General features: G+C 34.8%; 1 protein-coding gene across 2 annotated transcripts in view; it reads right to left on the reverse strand.

Annotated features, from left to right (window-relative positions):
* The window catches only part of Elovl7 (ELOVL fatty acid elongase 7), a 184,209-nt gene that overhangs the window by 154,673 nt on the left and 5,674 nt on the right, over positions 1-23,862 (reverse strand). The window contains exon 1 of one of the 2 annotated variants that reach the window (XM_067761744.1): positions 15,540-15,814. The exons of the other annotated variant lie outside the window; for it this stretch is intronic. Coding sequence (XP_067617845.1) covers positions 15,540-15,578 — 39 coding nt within the window. The 5' untranslated portion in view covers positions 15,579-15,814. Of the gene's footprint in view, positions 1-15,539; positions 15,815-23,862 lie in introns of those variants that run through there. 2 annotated transcript variants of the gene reach the window in all.

Here is a 23,862-nt window from a genome sequence, read left to right on the forward strand (position 1 = left end):
CTCAGTGAAAACTCATCTGCCTTGCAGATGCCGTTCGGAGTCGGCATAAAACATGTAGGTCCCGTCCGGCCAATTTGTAGGGAAAATCAAGAGGAGCACGACGCAAATTGGAAGAGAAGCTCGGCCTTAGATCTCTTCGGAGGTTATCGCGCCTTACATTTTTTTTTTTTTTGATTTCGAATTTTAAAAACTGTCAACATGCATTTTTGGTTCCTATCCCCAATTTTTTTGAAAAAATGTAAAATTTTTTTTAATTACTTGTAAATCGCTTGTTTGTTTTGTTTTTTTTTTTTCATCTCTAATTTAAAAGTCGTAGCTTATAAGATGGTCTGATCTTTGGGGTTTTCAATTATGAATACATTTTTTTAATTCTCAAATTATTTGAATTTTTTTTGTTTTTTTTTTTAATGTTTTTTAATATATTTTTTTTTTCGAATTTCCAACAGTTAAAACAGGCATTTGGGGATGGTTTGTATTTGTTAGTTAAAAAAATGTCACAATTGTTTTGCGCTTTTTTTTAAGAACTTGGTGACTACTAACGCCCAAATTAGTGTTTTTAAGAGATTTTTTCGAAAATAGCAAATATATTTGAAAAAAAAAAAAATTTATTTTTCAAAAAATATTTTTGGCATACTTTTGTTGTACCCTGACTTGGGGCTAGCTGAATAGCTTTTAAGAAGTTTTTCCTCTTACTCTCCCTACCCCCTTCTCACCCTGTCCTTTACTCTTTTATTCACTCCTCGCTCTGATACTCTTTTCCCTCTCCTGTCTCAATCCCTTCTTTTCTCTCTAGCTCCCTCTCCTTCCCCTTCCGTCGCTAAAAAAAAACGTTTCGAAGCAGAAAAAAATTTCCAATTGCTTGACAAAACTAACTAAAGTTAACTATTTTACGGGATTCGGGAAAGCAACTCACTTCTATTTAACCCCAAAAGGTTAGTTGTTAAAAAGTAATGAAATCGACGTAATTTTTAGTCAGAAAGTTATTTGTACAACAAACAAATTTAAATATGACAACATTTTTGTCTTTTCGTGCCTCTCTGCACGTTACTTTTTCAACTTTTCTCACCTTTGCCCAGATCTGCTAACATTCATCCCGACTAAAAACTGTCTGTTGTTAGCTTTTATTTGGATAAAATGCATCGGAGATCGGTTAGATAATTCGTAGTTAACTTCATTTCCTACTGGGTTTTAACAAAAAAATAGTCCTAAATTTTTCATAAATTCAATATCTAAATTATTTGGAAGAATATTAAAAGGACGTGGCAATTCGGGCGGGATAAGTTTTTTCATAGTCTAGAATCAAGTAAACTGAATAAAAACAGCAAAAATTAAATTTATAAAAAACAACATGAAAAAAGGTTCGAAAAATCGTGTTCTAAATTTTCCGAACGAATAGGGACCGCCAAACTCAAATATGAAATCATAGAAAGCTTTTTCGAAGAGTGCAAAAGTTGCCCAAATTTACCGAAATCGGTGTTGCAAAATCCATCAAAATACAACTGCAAACAATTAATGTTACTCATACGCCATGTTGCGCTACCGCAAATGGCAAGACAATTTGAATGCATTCCGCATAAAATCAAGCCAAATTATTATTAAATCTATAAATAACTTAAGGTCTTCATAATTTATCACTTCCTTGCAATCGTTGTACTTTTGTACTTGTAGATGCCGGTCAACACGCTCGCTCAGCCATCAGTGCATAATCGTTTAACGCTGTCTGCAAGCATGCACACATACTTGAATGCCACTGTTATTATGATTTATGATATACCCAACAAACACTGAAAACAAAAATCTCAAATGTTTGAGAAAAACATTGATTCTCAGTTTGATATTCAACATTATTGATCATTTGAAACAAAATATTTTCTCGACTTTTTCTTAAACGGCGATCTTCAACTTGAGAATAATTTGAGACATTCTTGAAAAATTTTCTCTCAGAAATATTTCTCAGAGAAATATTCTCTCAAACGTTGTTTTTTAACTTGAGAATGGTGTGAGATATACTTGCATTTCATTCCATTCTGGTTGAAAACCATCGGTATCATGGAATATTTTCGTTAATAATAATGTGAATACTTTTTGCGTGTTCATGAAACCCAAAAATAAAATAAAACATAATACAACATGCTTATTTTACATCAATGCTATCGATAGTGTCGTCGATAGTGCGTTGATAAATCCTCAATCTCTAATTTGCATACTTTAGCTGGAAATGTAAACAAGCCATGAAGTATTTATACATTTTAATAATATTAAGTGATATTGTACTACATTATGTATAAATCTAAACGAGTTAAAAGTGAAGTGAGACAAATAATAAATTTGCTTACCGAAAGTGGCACAACAGTGGATTCCATTTCGTTCCGCTTTATTCTCGTTTGAGAAAAAGTGGAGAATCCAAAAATTCTCAATTTGAAAATAAAGAAAAATTCCATATTAAAAATGTGCCTTTCAGCTTGAGAATGCTATCAACAGTTATTTGAAATGCATTGAAAACTAACGCTTGAAATGTGAGAAATGGACTGATTCTCAAATGTATCTCAAACTGAGAATGGGCAAAAATGTTTATTTGGTATGTACTTATGTATGTATGTATGCATGCGTGAAACATTAACGACCAAAAAATATGAACGGCTTGTGCATTGTGTGCTCATTGTAGCATGCAACACATTGTCCTTGTGAGTGTCAGTATTGCAATATGTAGACGCAATATTGTGCAAATTTATAACGGCAACATGTTTCGTTTTGTAATTGGGTCAAATGCACATTTTAAGTTGCAATACGAATGCAAGAGCGCGAAAATAACGATTACGAATGGTAAATAAACAAAAAACAGAAAAAAGAAGAAAAAAAAACTATTTTTAATGCGCAAACCTGCAAACAAACTACTTTGTATGCTTGAATAAGGCGAGAGAACGTTTTAGCCACAACTCAATGCACACACACGCACACACACATGCATATTCATATAGTACGTGCGTATGTATGTACATTTGGCAATCACATGCCAAAGAAGGCAATGCTACTTCTTGAAACTAGAAACAAAACACAAACGCTCAAAGAAACAAGAAAAGCGAAAAGTAATTAACGAAAAACTGGCAAATATGCACTGCCCGCGAACGCAACACCGCATGGACGCTGTTGCTTGCGGTGGCCGTTTGGGTGTTTTGGCTGTTTCGCCTTTGTCACTGTCACTTATGCGGCAGTTACTCACGAACGTACGTACCAAAAACGTGTCAGCTGACACGACCTATCTTATGAGTGTACAATGTAAACGAAAACTCACCGACGTGCAACGCCCGTACGTACGTAGCCCGGAACGTAGAAATCAAAACAATTTGGATTTTTTCCGTAAGAACGTGTCAGCTGATCGCTCTCTCACTAGACAGAGTTGCCTAGTAAACTTTTGTGCGCTATTTTTTGACCGTTTGCAATTTTATGCATTATACTTTATGTATTTATACTTATTTAATATGTATTCCGGCCTTTTCCAATATCAAAAATTAAATTGGAAAAAGTTGATGTTTCCATAAGCATGCATGCAAACTGGTCAATGGCAACAGTGCGTTGCTGTAAACAATACACACACAAATATGTACACAGGCGCACACATGGATTCCAACTCTGTCTAGTGAGAGAGCGATCAGCTGACACATTCTTACGAAAAAAATCAAAATTGTTTTGATTTCTACGTTCCGGGCTACGTACGTACGGGCGTTGCACGTCGGTGAGTTTTCGTTTACATTGCACACTCATAAGATAGGTCGTGTCAGCTGACACGTTTTTGGTACGTACGTTCGTGAGTAACTGCCGCATAACCCATTGGCTGTCTCCGCGCGTTTTCGGCCATTCGTTGAGCAGCTAAAAGCAGCTAATGCTTAAAAGTGAAAATAAGAACACAAAATAATGGATTGGGCTTGCCACTTGTTGCTTGCCGCTTGTCTGCTACTGTGCTTGTGTTTTTGCTGTTATTTTGTTTGGTGTTGCTGCAACACGTTGTGAGCTTAAATGGCGCGTTGGCGCACTCAATTATGGTCGGCAATTATTGCAAGTTATTATACCCGCGGTACTTACACACAGGGTATTATAATTTTAATTGAATAACGGTTGGTTTTACAGGTATAAAGGAATCCAGATAGATATAGACTTCCTTCCATATATCAAAATCACCAGTATCGAAAAAAAAAATTGATTAAGCCATGTCCGTCCGTCCGTCGGTCCGTTAACACGATAACTTGAGTAATTATTGAGATATCTTCACCAAATTTGGTATACGAGCTTATCGGGACCCAGAATAGATTGGTGTTGAAAATGAGCGAAATCGGATTATAACCACGCCCACTTTTTATATATATAACATTTTGGAAAACACAAACAACCTGATTATTTAGTAAATAATACACCTAGAATGTTGAAATTTGACGCGTGGACTGATATTTAGACTCTTGATTAAAATTTGAAAAAAACAATTTTTAATGGGCGTGGCACCGCCTACTTGTCATAAAATCAATTTTACAAATATTATTAATCCTAAAACAAAAATCGTTAAACCTATCGTAACAAAATTCGGCACAGAGGTTGCCTTTACTATAAGAAATGCTTTGAAGAAAAATTAACGAAATCAGTTAAGGACCACGCCCACTTTTATATAAAGGATTTTTAAGAGTCGTGGACGAAGAAAATAAGCTATATCTTTGCAAAAAAGAGCTTAATATCAATGGTATTTCATTTCCCAAGTGGATTTATAACAATAAATAGGAGAAACTCAAATTTAAAAAATTGGGCGTGGCACCGCCCGCTTTATGACTAAGCAATTTTCTATGTTTCGGTAGCCATAACTCGAAGAAAAATTAACGGATTATAATAAAATTGGGTACACGAAATAGTTCTAGAAAAAATGGAGGGGATCGGTTAAGGAGCACGCCCACTTCTATATAAAAGATTTTAAAACGGTCGTACACGAAAATAATAAGCTATATCTTAGCGATTATCAATAGATTTTTACTTTCTAAATTGAATTATAACATTAAATTGGAAAACGCTAAAATTTTTGAAAATGGGCATGGCACCGCCTCTTCTTTGTCTAAGCAATTTTCAATGTTTCGGGAGCCATAAGTCGAAGAAAAATTTACATGTATTAACAAAATTGGGTACACATAATTTCTTTATAGCAGGAAATATTTTTAGCAAAAATGGATAAGATTAGTTAAGGATCACGCCCTATTTTATATAAATGACTTTACACAGAGTCGTAGGCAAAAATAATAAGTTAAATCTTAGCGAAAAATAGTTTTGTACCAATCGTATTTTTATTGTTCTGTTATATATTTATTTTAAAATAAACAATAGGGAGATCCTCATATCTGAAGGAAAACTGCATTATTACCCGCTCATTGGTGTTAGCCTCTGTATCCTTGTTGCTTCTTTCAAACGAAAATTATTTCAGAATAGAACCATATGTATACCTTGTAACACTATTAAGCACACAAAACAAACAAAAACAGCATTTCAAGTGTACAACTGGGTATGTAATGTTCGATTTCACATGAACTTAGAATCACTTACTTGTTTTATTTTCGGTTTATCGGTTTTTCTATTTTCGTTGTTACTCAGTTATTTCTATGTGCTTTAATTTTCGATTAATCTTAGTACACTGAAAGAAAAAGACTGATAAAATCAACTTTGACCCGTATTTCGGTTGATTGAACCGAAATTTCTGTTAATTTGTATCCATCGCAACAAGATGTTGAATCAACTGCGCAGTAATCGTTGATTCTTAATTGACCATTTTAGTAGTCAAATGAACAAAAAAAGTTGTTGCGACAGCTTTGTACGAAAGTACCTATGTTGCCATATACATAAATAAATAAATGTAAGGCGCGATAACCTCCGAAGAGATCTAAGGCCGAGCTTCTCTTCCAATTTGCGGCGGGCTCCTCTTGATTTTCACTAAAAATTGGCTGGACATATTTTATGCCGACTCCGAGCGGCATCTGCCAGGCAGATGAGTTTTCACTGAGAGATTTTCATGGCAGAAATACACTCGGAGCGCTTGCCAAACACTGCAGAGGGGCGACCCCGCTTAGAAAAATTTTCTTCTAATTGAAAAACCTTATTTCCTGGGTTCGCACCCAGGGCATACGGTGTGGCAGGCAGAGCACGCTACCATCACACCACGGTGGCACTTACTAACCGAACGTCAATTGGGCTTACATCACATATGCTGGCACAGATTAAACATTATACACTTTATTATTTCGTTTTATTAAACACACTTTCGCCAAATTTTATATTTTATTTAATTTATAGTTTTGAACTTCGCTTTGCAAATAGAAATAAAAATAGTAGTCACAAAACTGATTCTCAATTCTTTCAGTTGCAGCTCAGCTCATTCTCAATTTCTTCTCTCGAATGTTGTTGCCACACTTGATTGTTTCGAATAAAACTTGTAGTATAAATGTTTGATATAACATTTTAAATAGAGAACTTGTAAGTTATAGAAAAGTAAAGAATGAAATCGCTAGAAGGTAATTCACCACTGGAGTAACTTTACATGTAATTCGGCAAGTTTAATTTTCGTAACACTTTAAGTTGAAACGATTCCAAAACAACTCAAACTTTTATGTTGTCGGAAACATCAACATTAAAAAAGGATGTTTTTTATTATCTTATTAAATTCGTTTACGTGAGTGAAAATACGTAAAAGCTTGAACAAAAAGTTACTATCTTTGGAAAAATCCTGTTCGTTCAAACAAAACGCTTGCAACAAGAGGGCGCAATTTTGCATTTCGCTTGGAGGAGAAATTGCAACATTGTACCCGATAAATAGGTGCCCCGGTATCTCATAATTGTTTGCACAGTAAATTCAAAAAATTGCTTTTCGTTTTGTATTGATAACTGAAAAACTAGTTTTTTGTTGTTTTCTCATTTTGTGTGTTTTTCGATTTGGTAGTTTTCTTATTTTGGTGTTTTTTTTTGTTAACAAGTGGCACTTTCGTCATAAGTACAAAGTAGAGAGCGCAGTGAGCGTCAAATTTTCTTTGAAATTTGCTTATGTATTGACTGTTGATCAGTTGTGTTAACAGAAAAATTAGTTAGATTGACCAGGAATCCGTCAATTTTACAGAATTTTGTTAACTTAAGAGCGACAATTTCTCTTCTGTTGAAATGTCTAAACTAATTTGTTCGTTTGACAAAGAACTCGGTCGAATTAACCATAATTCAATCAATATCACCGAATCTCCGTTAAGTCAAGAACAACAGAACCGATTTGCTGATTTTACTAGCACCATTTCTTTCAGTGTACATTTTATAAAAAGGGCTGTGAATTATCGCAAAAGCTTTTAGATAATTTTTGAGTTATTAAATGGTAAGATGATTGATAGTTCTGATTATTTATGAACTTTACACAATTCGTTTTAATTTTATGTGCACTTAGATCATTACTTATTTACCATCATTTGGCTTTGCCTAATAGAACTTGATGAAGTCCAGTGAATGGCAAAAGACATGCACAGGGCGATTCTTGTTCACAAAAATAAAAACTTTGCTCCATGGCAGCCAATTTGGCAGGGCAATGCTTGCTGAAAATCTACGCTTGGGAGAAATATATTCGAATCGTATGACCAGCTCTGCTAACATTGTAACACGTTTTATGCTCTGAGAACCGACAGCATTTCCTGAAGTATAGCATTTTACCCTCACAACAATGAAAACTTCAAGGGTTAGAGTACATAACGGGATATTTGATGTATGAAAGATGTTTGCCCACGGTAGAGAGTCTAGAACATAAGCTTTAGTATGGTCACTACTGTTACGGATTTTGGAAAATTCCGCTTATTTTCAACCTTCTGCTAACGTTCGAATCGCTGAACTCTCGAATAAATAACTCCAATATTCAGTATTCCAAAATGGTATTTATTTATACTACTTTGCGAGTAGTAATTCACAATTATACTCCACAACTAATAGAGTGTTTAAATCAAACTGATTGACTATCGCTTGCACCGCGCTGCTTTTATACTCTCAGTTAGCCTCGTTCACCTACATATTTCTCCTGAGGTCTAGACTTTTCACGAACAGTTGGAACAGTTGTATCTCATATTTGATTATTTAGCTATATACATTTATGTGTGAGTAACACTTTCTGCTCTTAACCTGACTGATGACTACATATGCATGTGTGAAATATTCTTCGTCGTCATGATGTGTTCATGTGCACAAGTGTGGTTGCTTGCTTTGTTGTTGTTGTGTATTTATTTAGTAGCAGCATAGTGATGTATAGAACTTCAAATATGCGCCGCACTACTTTTTAGGGTAATACGTGTCAGATTTAATATGAGCGAAATCAGACACCAAATAAGTTTTTTGAAATTAAAGAAGGCAGAAAACTAAATCGATGATATATAAAGGCGAAAGTGAGTGAAGGAAAATAAGTAAATATAAATAAGATGAAAACGAAGAAGAGGAGAAAGAAAAAGAGCTGTGCACTAAAAATGTTGACATTGATATGCATAATAATAACGATGATTAGGATTTTCGTCACGGTTGCGAAGATAAGGCAAGCAAAGAAGGGCAGATGAGGTTAGGTGAGAGGAGGAAAAGAAGGATTTGAAGTCAAAATGTAAGCTAAAATGGAGCTGGAAACTAAACCGGACGGACTGTTATCAATTTTTTATCGAAGCATTAACGATTTGTTATCGATGAGTTATGCGTTTGTTATTGACGGAATATGGTCATGTTATCCATTTCTTATCGGCGTAGTATAAACATTATAATTTGTTAAAGCAGCGTTATAAGCTGTTATTGATGACAAAGTTAATCGATAAGATATCGATTTTTTATCCGCCAGTTATGGGTTCGCTATTGAAAAATTTGTCGATTGTTTACCAAAAAGTTTTCGACTGCTTTTCGAAAAGTTATCGATATGTAATCAAAAATTTATTTGTAATCGATTGGCTTGTGAAATGTTATCGAAAAGTTCTCAATTTGTTACACAAAAACTATCAATTTGCTATAGAAAAGTTGTTCACTTGTTATCACCGTGTTAGCGTTAACTATCGATTTTTTTGCTGTCTAAAAGTTACCGATTTCTTATCGACGACTCATGATACATATAGCTGTAAAACTTAAATAGAAAGTCGATAGCACTTCTGAAATCCTCTGATAACAAGCCAATGGGAAACTAATTAGAAGCCGATAACTAAGTGCTAACTCGACAGCCGCCGTAGCATGGTGGTAGCGTGCTCCACCCACCACACCCAAGGTCCTGGGTTGAATTCCCGGGGAAAGCAACATCAAAAATTTGGCAAAAAGTTTTTCTAAGCGGGGTCGCCACTCGACAGTGATCTGGCACACACTCTGAGTGTATTTTAAGCCAATAATAAAACAATGACCGTTCGGTATCAATTCCGTGCAGCGCAAATGGGAGACAGTCTGGCAAAGCACCAGTTTCATATTACAGGTTAATGACTACCTCCGAACTGGTGCCAATGGAATGCAGTGCAGGGTAATTGATAGCCAAACTTCAGATATCAGAGCCCCGAATAATTGAACCAATTAGGAACACGTTAAAAATTCTACAAAGTGAGAAATTGACCTTTCGTAGAACTTCACAAAGTTAAAAGTTGAAAGCACTACGAGGGACAAAACTGGTACTGGCTCTGAATACACTACTATTGCAATTCGCTCTAGAATAAGAACCCGACGGGGCTCTCTCCGAAGTTTATATCAGAGATTCAGAGTGCTCTTGACTACGAAGAGGTAGCGTGATATGCCGTTTTGGATATAGAAGGGCTTTCGACACCGCAAATGATGTAAGTTTATATGAAGTATTGTGAAGAAATAATGCAATTTTACATCGCTGTGAAAAATTTTGCTGTGATTTACAAATCGCAGTGATTTACCCGGTGATAAGAATAACTGTTTTAAATTTTTCAGATTTTCAACACAGTCGAAGGTGGACTAGTCAATTTCAATCACTGTAAGGAACGACTAAACTAAAATCGGTGATAGTCGTCGTGGCTGATTTCGCAAGCACTGCAAGTGTATTTCTGCCATGAAAAGCTTCTCAGTGAAAACTTGCCTTGCAGTTGCCATTCGGAGTCGGCATAAAGCATGTAGATACCTTCCCGCCAATTTGTAGGAAAAAAAAAAAGGAGTACGACGCAAATTGGAAGAGAAGCTCCGGCATAAATATCTTCGGACGTTATCGCGCCTTAAATTTTTTTAGTTTAATCGTGGTGACTAGTGGTTATACGCTACCACCTTTAGTGCCTGCACTAACTGTCACTCAACTAGCGGTGAAGTGGCTTTAAACAGCATACAAATATCAGTTCAAACAAAGATTTTTATTATGTTTTTCAAAAATTTCAATGAAATTACAAAATTTTTTAATTCTTTTGTAAATGTGCATAACATTAAAAATCTCAATATTTCAACTCAGACATAAGTACTAAGTTCTCGCCATACAAACAACTTCCAGTAAGTAAATAATGAATGATGGGCCTTGAACCGCACAAAACAATCAAGTGACAAAGCAGTGATTTGTGAAATATGCCAATTCATCTAATTCAATGATTTTTATTATATTGATAATTATAGAGCTCCCTTGAACAATTTCGTGTATAGAAACATTAAAGAATTACTGTTTCCAACATTACAAAAAGGAAAAAAATCCCTAAATTCAATACTAAAATTTCATAATAATAATAATTCTGCAAGCACTTGAAAAATAAATGCATTACCAAAATTTATTTGGTTAACATCCCAAAACTGTTTGAAGAGGTTTGAATTTTTTTTTTTTCAACAATAAAATTGACCTTCTCAACAAGTGCCAAGTGTCAAAGAGCTGATTGTAAACGCACAAAAGCCATTCAATATTCGCATTTGTGGCACAAAAGAGTTATTAATAATGTTTAATAGTTTTATCAAATTAGGCGCTAAAAGCGTTTAAGTTGTCCCACTGCCATACATGTCAATAATTATTTTACGCCTACAACGGAGACCAACGAGCATAATTCACAAAAAAAAAGTTTTATAAAATAGACATGCGCATATTATTCGTTCGTTTCATATTTACATATGTCCAATATTATATTTTAATAAGTTTGCGGAAACGTTTTGGTTTAAAGTGTCATCATTCACATGAATCAATTCCAATTTTGCAAATTTGAAGGAAATTCATATGAAATAGTTGTTGCTGTTTTTGTTGTTAACCTAATTTATATTTAAATTCAGAGAAGAGCTTAGTTTACAAGTTAATTGAATTGTATTATGAATTTCTTATATTTAGTTTATGGTTTTTTACGCCGAATTTTATTCAAATTCATACAATTTTACTGAATAAACAAATTTTGTCAAAAAAAAAAAATAAAAAACAGCAAAAACAGAATTTAAAAATAGCAACATAAACAAAATAACCGTTATACTTAGAGGTGTGGGTAGTTGAGTGCCTGGAACAACATATCCATTTAGGTGACGTGCAATAATGTCAATGGAACTAGCGTCAATGGACATTAATACGCTTTCGAAAGAGAATTAATGTACGGTGGTAATTCTTTATCCAAAAGAGAATTAACGTCAGAATCATGCTGGATTCACCGTCATAGACAACAGTTCTCTTTTCAAAAACGAATTAATATCAGAAAAACTTTTTCTCCCTATTTGACATTAATTCTATAATGTCAAAATTTCTTATGGACACCACCACCTATCTTTAGAATAAAAGTCGCACAAATTTTAATTCCAAATTTGTTGTCTAATACAATAAGATTTGAAATTTCTTTAACATTAATTATTAATAAAAAAAGCTCCGCAGCCGAAAATTTGGAATAAAAAATTGTACGATTTTTAATACAAAATTTTCTTACGATACGATATTAATATGAATCGGAAATTTGGAATAAAAAATTGCGCCATTTTTCATATTAAAATACGATATTAAAATATTTTTCGAAAAAAAATAAAAAAATTAAAGAAGAGCGACGCAGGCGAAATTTAATTCCGGATTTTCTATTCTTATATACGATATGATAATAAGATAGTTCTCGAACAAATTCCAAACACTAAACAAAATCGCCGCAGGCGAAGATTAGAGTAAAAAATCGAGCGATTTTTAATTCCGAACTTCCTTTTCGATATAAAAAAACTAAAAAAATAAGATATTAAGATATTTTTCGAAAAAAAAAACCAAAATTAAAAAAAGAGCGACACAGGCGAAAATTTGAAATAAAAAAATTGCGAGATTTTTAAATCCGTATTTTCTGTTCATATTACTAGTTATACGATAATAAGATATTTTTCGAATAAGTTCCAAAAAATAAAGAAAGCCGTGCGATTTTTAATACCAAATTTTCTATTCATACGATACGATATTAAAATATTTTTCGAAAAAATTCCAAAAATTCAAAAAAGCATTGAAAAAAAATGTTAAGTTAAACGGTTTTATTGAAAACAATATTTACATGAAGTAATAATAATACTAAAAGCTATAAAATAATTAGGTAGGTCCTAGGTACTAGTCATCACACTCCTCATCAATCTAAGGCGTTGATCACACAATTAAATAAAAGCGTTGGACGCGTGAAATTTCTAAAAATGTGATTAGGGTTCAGTTGGTCTTATATATGATATCAATAGAAATTTACGCGTCCAACGCTTTTATTTAATTGTCTGATCAACGACCTAGATTGATGAGTGGTGTGATGACTAGTACCTAGGACCTACCTAATTATTTTCTAGCTTTTAGTATTATTATTACTTCATGTAAGTATTGTTTTCAATAAAACCGTTTAACTTAAAAAATTTCTTTTAATTATTTTATTTTCAGGTTTTTAGTCTTTATTTAATTGCCTATTATTTCTCAATCTATTTAGTTCATTTAGTGACTTAATACTGCAAGGACTTTCCTGACAATTTGTTACATCTAATTCTTCCATGCATAATCCTTCCAAAGACTTTACTCGAATCTGCGCCACGTATGATTGTCCCTCCTCCAACTCCAAGATATTTTGATGTCATTTCTACCGGACTGTATGTAATATTTGTTCCAAATATGAGCCAAATCGGACCACAAATACGATTTTTGTGAATATCTCGATCCTTGCGCCACCTAGGAGCGATTTTTTCATAGGTCGCTTTCTATTCTCGTATTTATTGTGTGTTCCAAATATGAGCCAAATCGGACCACAAATACGGTTTTTGTGAATATCTCGATCCTTGCGCCACCTAGGAGCGATTTTTTCATAGGTCGCTCTCTATTCTCGTATGTATTATGTGTTCCAAATATGAGCCAAATCGGACCGCAAATACGATTTTTGTGAATATCTCGATCCTTGCGCCACCTAGGAGCGATTTTTTCATAGGTCTCTTTCTATTCTCGTATTTATTATGTGTTCCAAATATGAGCCAAATCGGACCACAAATACGATTTTTGTGAATATCTCGATCCTTGCACCACCTATCGGCGATTTTTTCCATAGGTCGCTTTCTATTCTTGTATGTATTATGTGTTCCAAATATGAGCCAAATCGGACCACAAATACGATTTTTGTGAATATCTCTATCCTTGCGCCACCTAGCGGCGATTTTTTCGAAAGGTCGCTCTCTATTCTCGTATGTATTATGTGTTCCAAATATGAGCCAAATGGACCACAAATACGATTTTTGTGAATATCTCGATCCTTGCACCACCTATCGACGATTTTTTTCATAGGTCGCTCTCTATTCTCGTATGTATTATCTGTTCCAAATATGAACCAAATCGGACCACAAATACGATTTTTGTGAATATCTCGATCCTTGCACCACCTATCGGCGATTTGTTCCATAGGTCGCTTTCTATTCTTGTATGTATTATGTGTTCCAAATATGAGCCAAATCGGACCACAAATACGATTTTTGTGAATATCTCGATCCTTGCGCCACCTAGCGGCGATTTTTTTTTCATAGGTCGCTTTCTATTCTCTTATTTATTATGTGTTCGAAATATGAGCCAAATCAGACGACAAATACAATTTTTGTGAATATCTCGATCCTTGCGCCACCTAGCGGCAATTTTTTCTTATTATTGCATTGTCATCGGGTTCTGAACTATATTCCAAGTTTCCAGCTTGTAGCTTATCGGGTAGTTACTTAAATTTTAATTACAAAATTAGTGCCAGCCACCCAACCAACCAGCCTGTCAAGTCAACCTAAATAAAACCGTTTAAAAATCGCTCGATTTTTATTTAGTTTTTGGAATTTATTCAAAAAATATATTAATGTCGATGGGGCGATTTTTTTTTTTTAGTCTTTGGAATTTATTCGAAAAACATCGTAATATAACATCATATTATAAATAGAAAATTTTGAATGAAAAATCGCGGGTAAAAAGCAGAGGAAAATTGAATAAGTATAGTGAGAGTTAAAGAGAAAAAAAAGTAGAAAGAGAGACAATGGATGAAACGAGAATGGGGAACAGGAGGAAAAGACCGAAAGAGAGCGGCGGAGAACCAATCAGACGGCCCCAGCGGGTTAGGGGTAGAATATTCCCACGGTTGGCATGCCTGTCATAAAAGGCGACTAAAATTCATATACACGGAGGTTTCGATATACGTATGTAGATGGTGGGGATAGTAATATCTGGAGCGCACCAAGCCAGCATCAACGATAATACTCCCCAAAACTTTCGCATTGTGTACTTATTTCTATAAGAGCAAGACAGCAGATAAGAAAGAAACAAAGGGGAAGAAGCAAACGAAAGAAAAGAATTAACAGTGAGAGTAAGAGAAGAAAGTGTAAGGCAGTTCCGCAAAGCAAACTGGTGCTTATCGGATGCCGAGCGGTACGGTTGGTAGCAACACTTGTACCAACAGCGCTTAAATCTGAGCTATATGTATTTAAATTTATAAATCAAAGGCTGTGACTATCTCAGGGTGTTCTACGACGGAACCAGATGGTCGTGCTTATACTTTAATGGTGCTTGTTACCGGAACGTACCGAATCTATATCCGCCAAATGACCACCAACATCGGCAACACACCCTCAAACCTTCGTGGATTTCCATTGTCGCTACAACAACCAGAATCAGTTAAGAACGCATTTGAAAGGTGCGCAAACGGCGACAATAGCCATTTCATGGGACATCACAATGTTAAAAGTGTCAGTTGAAAGCACTGCAAGGAGTTAGAGTTACAACTAGTACCGTATCTTAATGCGATAGGTCTGTGTAATTTCGGTATTAGTGCGATTCACTGCCGAGATGTTTCTACCTTTTCCGGATTCTTTTCAGGATTGCTAATACTCTAACATATTTTAAGGTGCTGTATTATGCGAGATTAGTTTACATTTCATAATTTGGCAACCAATAGTGTAGATGTGTAAAGCTATTTCAGCGACCTTTTGCTAGCCTTCCACCATTGTGGCTCTAAGACACCCATCGAAGCGCAGATATGGAAACAAATTATAGTTCAGTTACACTTGCGGAAGGTATGAACCTTTCGGCACAGCTAAAGACCGTCTTCTTCTTACTTTTTTAGTTTTATTTTACTTACTTCAATTATCTTTATCTGCAGGGCGCTCATTTTCTTCATGTGTGTTTGAGTACTTTTTCAAGATATTTGATTATAGAGGTCTTTTTAGAGCGTGTTTCTCTGTTAAGGCTCCGTTCTACTCGCGGATATATAGTGCCTCTTGTTTGTTTTCTAATGTTGTTGTTTTATTCTATCTTTGTTTGAATTCTCAACTTACATATGTTATAGTATTTTTTATTTTATTTTTTTTCTTCTTCACTTTCACTTACAGCGTCAGCTGTTTTTATATTTTGCACTTTAAGGTTATATATATATACATATATATATAGTGCATATGCTGAAAACAATCGTTTTGTATTACTTGCAAGGCCAAATTAACGATCCATAGCACCTTCACATATCCACTTCAGGTTTCCGACTAATTACCCATTGACCAAAACAAACCACTGCATGCACCAGGCACCCTAACTAACTGGCCAACAAATCGATTGACAAACTGACTGCAGCATTTATTAACAGTTTAATGGAGCTGTGTATTAATATCGGTTACACACGGCTAAATAATGCGAATGAATAAAATACAATTAAAGGTTGAGAAAATTTGAATGGAGGCCGGTATGCCAATTTTTTGTCTCTGCATTGCACTCAACTCATGCGAATACTAAAAGCCGCGTCACATGTGTTATTATTGTATCTGATGGCGATATGACATACAGATACTCATAATAGATATATATGTCATATGGTTATCGAAATATATCAAATATCACAAAAAAATGATAAACATTTCAACCGCCTCAGACACCCATCCACAAACAATGTAGAGAGGCCAGGCCGACTTCCTAATTGTTAGCGCTCTAATCGCTCTTATCTTTTTTAATATTTTTATACTCAGCGTACTTTGCACACAGAGTATATTAACCTTGGTAGTATAACAGTTGATCGTAGCGGCATAAACGAATCAAGATAAATATAGACTTCCATATAATAAAATGCTCAAGATAAAAAAAGGAATTGTTTAAGCCATGTCCGTCCGTCTGTGCGCACGATAATTTGAGCAAATATTGAGATATCTTATTGACGTGATGATAACCACGCCCATTTTTATATTTATACATTTTGGAAACACACAAAGAATCTCATTATTTAGTAAACAATTGAAAATTGATGTGTGAATTGATACTAAAACTCTTGTTAAAAATTTGAAAACATTTTTGTAAATGGGCGTGGCATAGCCCACTTGTGATGAAATCAATTTTACAAATATTATTAATCATAAATCAAAAATCGTAAAAACCTAGCATAACAAAATTCGACAGAGAGGTTGCCTTTACTATAAAGAACGCTTCGAAAAAAAATATTTACGAAATCGTTTAAGAACCACGCCCACTTTTATATAAAAGATTTTTAAAAGCATCTTGGATGAATAAATATATCTTCATTGCCAAGTCTGTTCAATTTCCCAAGTAGAAGTATGACAAGAAAAAGGAAAAAATTTTACTTTTTGAAAATTGGCGTGGCACCGCCCCTTTTATGACCAAACAATTTTCTAGGTGTCGGGAGCCATAACTCGAAGAAAATTCCATGGATCGTAGTAAAGGTACATATGTTTTCCTTATAGAAGGAAATATTTCTTTAAAAAAACAGACAAGATTGGTTAAGGGCCACGCCTACATTTATATAAAAGACTTTTAAAAGGGTTGTAGATGAATATAATAAGCTTTACTTTTGCGAAAAAGAGCTTAATATCACTGGTGTTTTACTTCCTAAATGGAATTATAACAGAAAGTTAGAAAATATTAAAATTTTTGAAAATGGGCGTGGCACTGCCCCTTTTTTGAATAAACATTTTTCTATATTTCGAGAGCTAGGAGTCGAAGAAAAACTAGCATATCGTAATAAAATTGGTTAAGGATATTTTACTTATAGCAGGAAATATCTTTTGTAAAAATTGACGGGATCGCTTGAAGACCCCGCCCACTTTTATATAAAAGAAATTTAAAAGAGTCGTAGACTAGAATAAAAAGCTATGTCTTATCAAAAATAGTTTTGTATCAACGATATCTCACTTACCAAGTTTTTTTGTAAGAGGAATTGCGAAATATTTTTTTTAAATGGGCGGTGCCACGCCCCTATTCCGATCAAGGATTACACAACATTTCTACATCCTCAAAAAAAAAAATCACTTGTAGCGAAGTACGAAAAAGGAATTTATCTGAAATAAACTGTACAATTGAAACTCACGCTGAGTATATAATGTTCGGTTACACCCTAACTTAGACACCCTTATTGGTTTTGTTTTTAATGTAGACAATAATAACCCATTATTAACCCAATAATTGTGTAAAGTTAATAAATAATGAAAGAGTATAAAAGAGTTGCCTAATTATCTTAACTAGGTTTTCATTTTATGAAGAAAGTCAAAGCAAAAAAGGTTATTGCGCTTAGCATTGCGATTTCTTGCTGGGTGTTTTTGCCAATATAGAAACTGCAAAGTGCATATGTATATGTATTTATATGATTGAGTTAATTGTTTATATTTTTTACATTAACATTTTAGTACTAATAACACTGACCGTCTTGTGTTGTACATTGCAAACAAATTGTCTAATTAAAATTTTAATGATTTGTTATAAACAAATGCATTGTGGCAACTCTGTTCGCAAACTAGGCGGTTAATTAGTGAGCGTTTGAATGCTGCGCAAGTGCAATTGGCCATTGTGGGCCATGCGCGAAGTAAGTAAAGCTTAGGCGACTTTGGTATGTTCTTATTTTTGCTGAGGCAAAGAGTAGTTACGTGAATAAATATTTGTCAAAAAAAAAAAAAAAAAAAAAAGATTTTTTAAATATAGAAATTTGTAAAATTGCAAATTACCACTTCGTCTTCTTTCGTTACTTATAAGGTTACAAATAATAATAATACTATTTTTTAATACTGATATCTATATTTCCTTTTTTAAATGAATTGCGAAATGAAGAAAGTCAAGGTAAATAGTAAAATTAGGTCATGGTCACAGGTCAGTCTTTTAAGCACATTTAAATAAAATAAATTTTGCGGAAACATTTATTGGCCTACATTTTATTTGGCATATGGTGGCTTTTGCACGCATTTGTGCAAAGTAAGCTTTTTTCGTTTCTAAATAATTTTTTCATAATAAATATTCGACCAAAAAAATGGACTAGAAGATATTTGTATGAATTTACAGCTACGAACACGAAAATAGCACTTGTTATTTTTAGTAAATTTCATTAAATTTATTCTTCTTCTTTTATTTCTGTTAATTTACGAAAACAAATTCACGAATCTTGTAACTGAAATTACGTAAATAAATCTAATAACATTTTGAAAAAATTTCGAAAGTGCAGGAAATCTGCATAAAAACTTCGAATTTCTTTATTTTGAGTTTTTTGTTTTTTTTTTTTTTTTTGAGTACGCAATACTATAGCCCAATCAATTTTAGTCTAACGAAGTATAATTTTAAAGTCTCTCAAAATTTGCATTGATTTTTGAACATTTTTTTTTAATAATGTTTCAGATTTTCTTCTCTATAAAAAATCAAACCATGCGCATTTCGTCCGAGGAAAATCTAAAGAGAGATTTATAACGTGTTCTCTGTTAGACTCAATTTGATTTGGCTACAAAGTACACAAAAAAGCTTTAAAAAATAAAAATTCGAAATTTTCTTGCAGGCTTCTCCAATTTTTGAAATTTTTCGAAAACGGTTTAGAGATTGATTCGCATAATTTTAGTTACACGATTCATTAAATTCTTTCTAGATTAATTCAAAATAAAAAAGAAGAATATAATAAGTGAAATTACCAACAACTTCCACTGCTATTTTCGTGTTTGCAACTGTAAATCTTAATTATAATAAGAACTAAAGGTGTCATTGCTCCACATCTCTTTTTTTATTAGATAGAAATAAATATTTATATATATGTTGATAGCTAATTGCCTAGATTATGACGTAGTAATAGCGCTATTTTTCCGGGCAAAGTACTAGAGACTAATGTGCTGCGATATTTTGCAACTTGTGTACATTAATACTTCACATACTTTTTTTTAGGTAGCGATTTGTCAGAAATTTGATAGATGAAACGAGAGACGCGAAAAACCAAGGAAGGGAAAGAGATATAATTAGACAAAAATTGAGATATAAGAGATCGAGGAAGCGGGGCATGGAGAAGGCGAGACAGAGAGATAGAGATGAAGGGAGAGGTAAAGATGTAGATGGAAAGAGACCCAGATAGAGCGAGGGAGAGAGGGAAAGGAAGTAAAGGATAACTAACTCTTACAATTCATGCAGATAAAACAGGCAGAGAAACATCTGGAAGAATGATATCTATACTAAAAATAGTTTTAAATCAATGCCTTTTGACTCTAAAAGTAACGTTATAAGAAGATATTCGAATAAATTCCAACTTTTGAATTTGAGCGTGGCACCGTCTTTCTTCTACCAAGCAATTTACCGTGTTTTAGAAAAATAACTCCGCCATAAAAGAATTGTTGATTTTGTAATGTGACACATATTTTCTCTATGATTAGTGACGCGCTGAATCCGAGTGCTACACCAGAATTGACCTACCGGATCGTGCCTAAAGATCGAACTTCTAAAATCGAAATGGCGATTGAGCGTTTTTGGGCCTAGGTCCGAGCCGGGATAGCGATACGGATTCAGCGTATCAAAACGCATCAGAATACATGTGTCTCTTTACCAGATCTGACAATATATTTTGTGGCTGTGTTAATGTCCGAACTGGAAAAAATTCCGTATATATATATAAATATTTCCAATTATTTCTTCAAACTGGCTCTAGGTCAATAAACTAAACAAGTTGTTGTTGTTTTTGTTCCAGTATCGTCATCGGGGAATGAGTTCAGATGTTAGGTGGGCAGCGTCTGCTCGAGATGCTGTTGTTGAACAGTTCACCCACCTAACATCTGAACTCATTCCCCGATGACGATCTCCGTTGGAGATCGAAATATATTGGAACAAAAACAACAACAACTTGTTTAATTTATTGACCTAGAGCCAGTCTAAGAAATAATTGTTAAATTTAAAGGTCGCCAAAAATCAAAATTTGTTATAAATATCTAATATATAAAATTCTTCTGTCACGGTTTTAGAGGCTGAACTCCTCCGAAACGGCTTAACCGATTCTCATGAAATTTTGTGAGCATATTGGGTAGGTCTGAGAATCGGCCAACGTCTACCTTTTTTTTGCTACGTGTCTAGGGTCTTGAGATCAAAACGTGGACCCGGGTACCCCTAGAATGTGTTTATACAATATGGATGTCAAATGAAAGCTGTTGATGATTGCTATAGTACACGATAATTTTCATACCCCTGGGTGACTAGGATCTCGAGATATAGGCCAAAACATGGACCCGGATACCCCTAGAATGTGTTTATACAATATGGATATCAAATGAAAGCTGTTGATGAGTGCTATAGTACAGGATAATTTTCATACAACTGGGAGGCTAAGGTCTCGAGATATAACCCAAAACGTGGACCCGGATACACGTAGAATGTGTTTTTACATTATGGGTATCAAATTGAAGTTGTTGATGTATGCTTTAGTACAGAGTAAGTTTTACACCGCTGGGTGACTACGGTCTCGAGATATGGGCCAAAACATGGACCCGGATACACCCAGAATATGTTCTTATATTATGGGTATCAAATTGAAGCTGTTGATGTGTGCTATAATACAGAGTAAGTTTTACACCGCTGAGTGACTAGGGCCTCGAGATATAGGCCAAAACATGGACCCGGATACCCCTAAAATGTGTGTGTATTATGGATATCAAATGAAAGCTGTTGCTGAGAGCTCTAAAGTTCATTGTGATATTCGATTTAGTCGCATCAACCAGGCAAAACTGTAAATATGCATGCGAAGCCGAAATAAAAACAAGAATTAATAATACCCACATACCTATTTACATACGTCCTATTCGATTTGCCTGAAATTTCGTATATAAATTTGCCTATGTTAGTATTTACGATGCTTTTTTCCGGGAAGTATACCAGACTGGGACTGGGATTAGGACTAGGACTGGGACTGAGACTGAGACTCGGAGTGGGACTGGGACTGAGACTCGGAATGGGACTGGAACAAAATACATACCACCCTCTGGGACTGGCAATAAGAGATGAAGAAGAAGGAGAAAAACTTGAGAGAAGAGAAAATAGAGAAGGAGACTGAGAAAGAGATAGAATGAGACGAAGATGGCGATGAAGCGAAAAATACGGAGGGAGGAGTGAATAAAAAGATTAGGAAAAAGTGTAGAGGGTTGGGGCAGAGTTAGACGGAAAAAGCTTATTAAAATGTATGCAGATAGGCGAAATTTAGGGCAGAACAACGTCTGCCGGGTCTGCCAGTTTCCTATAAAAGTTGCTAAAATCAGTTGATAACCATGCCCACTTTTAAATAAAATCTAAGTCAAAAAACTTAAATAAAATGAGTGTATTATATTCTAGGTGCAACCGAGCTAAGACTCTCTTACTTTCTAGTTTCATTGTGATCTTTGTTTTTTTTTTATATTACTTTGGTATTGCTCTGCTGCTCAGCACGACCAATCCATACAAATCTGAGGACATATAACACACAAGCTTGATCAGCAAATATCGATCGCTTCATCATTTCATCATCTTGAAATAATAATTTTTATGTGAAACCGGCGAAGAAGCAGCAGACAACATTATCTAACAAAAATCAACAACGACTACCCAACAAAAAATTAAACTTTATAATTAGTTATAGGTTAAGGTGCATATTGTACATCATACAACTTAAACTGACAACTTATTAAAAAACAAATACTTGGCGTAACTTATCTCCGAGAAGATTTAGGCCGAGCTTCTCTTCCGATTTTCGTCGCGCTTCTTTTTTAATTTTTCCTATAAATTGGTGGGAATCCTGTAAATTTTTCTACCGACTCTGAACGGCAGCTGCAAGGAAGATAAATTTTTACTGAGTAGCTTTAAATGGCAAAAAAACACTCGCGGTATTTGCCAAACCACTGCCAAGGACGACCTCGCTTAGAAAAAGTTTTGTCTAATTTGAACTACTTTTTTCAAAACTTTTGATGTTGCTTTGCCCTGTTGTAGCACGTAACCACCACACCACGACAGCCGCCGCATAGGGTGAACAACTCCCAGTTAAATCGATAATTATGAATATCTGACTTTTGTTTACATTTTTGAGTTGCTCTTAACTGGCACTCGATGAATGCTTTAGTTAGCACTGAGCAAAGGAGAGTTTAGATAACTTATTTGATAAAGGCTATATATAAGCCTTTAAACATGCTTTATCTTTTAGATAAATCTTACGACTGACGAAACAAATACAGAAAATTAGGACCACAACACACTCAATGATAAATGAAGATATAACATTCTCAAATTTAAAATTGAAGGCAAGGGTGCGTTCGGCCGGGGTGCGTTTGCTCCTGGAGGTAGGTGGGCGCACCGGGGTCGATCTCAGTGGGAATAAGCGGGTTGGAATAAAATAAGAGAATACGAGATTTCTCGTTATAATAGATATGATTTATTGGGTAAAAGTAAAATAAACTGGTTACAATATTACCTGAATATCTTGTTGAAAACAGTGGGGATCGCTGGCGGCAGATGTTAGCTGGTTGGCTGTTAGAATCCAAGAGGCCGGTTGTATTGAAAGCTACAACCGTTGACCCGCAAAATCCTCCGTTTTGGAGGGGAAAGGCACCCACACATCAACCCCGACATGCATATGCATGAGTGCTGACAAAAAGCGCACATACACGTGCATGTACATGCATGCACATGTATGTGGCGGTGATGGTGTGGGTGGTTATAAATTAAAACGAGTATCGAGTATCGATTTGCAGAGTTGCATTGGGGGGATCGCAATCAGATACCGATCTTTTTCCAGAATTTCAAGAAGATAGTGTTAAGCTTAAAACGAGTAAGGAAGGCTAAGTTCGAGTGTAACCGAACATTACATACTCAGCTGAGAGCTTTGGAGACAAAATAAGGGAGAACCACCATCTAGCAAAATGAACCTAGGGTAACCCTGGAATGTGTTTGTAACTCATGGGTTTCAAATGGAAGGTATTAAAGAGTTTTTTAAAAGGGAGTGGGCCATAGTTGTATAGGTGGACGCCATTTCGGGATATCGCCATAAAATTGCACCAGGGGTGACTCTAGAATATGTTTGTGCGATAAGGGTATCAAATTAAAGGTATTAATGAGGGTTTTAAAAGGGAGTTGCCCTTAATTGTATATGTGAAGGCGTTTTCAAGATATCGATGAAAATGTGGACCAGGTTGGCCCAGAACATCATCTGTCGGGTATCGCTA

Source organism: Eurosta solidaginis, chromosome 1, assembly GCF_040869045.1.
Source record: "Eurosta solidaginis isolate ZX-2024a chromosome 1, ASM4086904v1, whole genome shotgun sequence".
Taxonomy (NCBI): domain Eukaryota; kingdom Metazoa; phylum Arthropoda; class Insecta; order Diptera; family Tephritidae; genus Eurosta; species Eurosta solidaginis.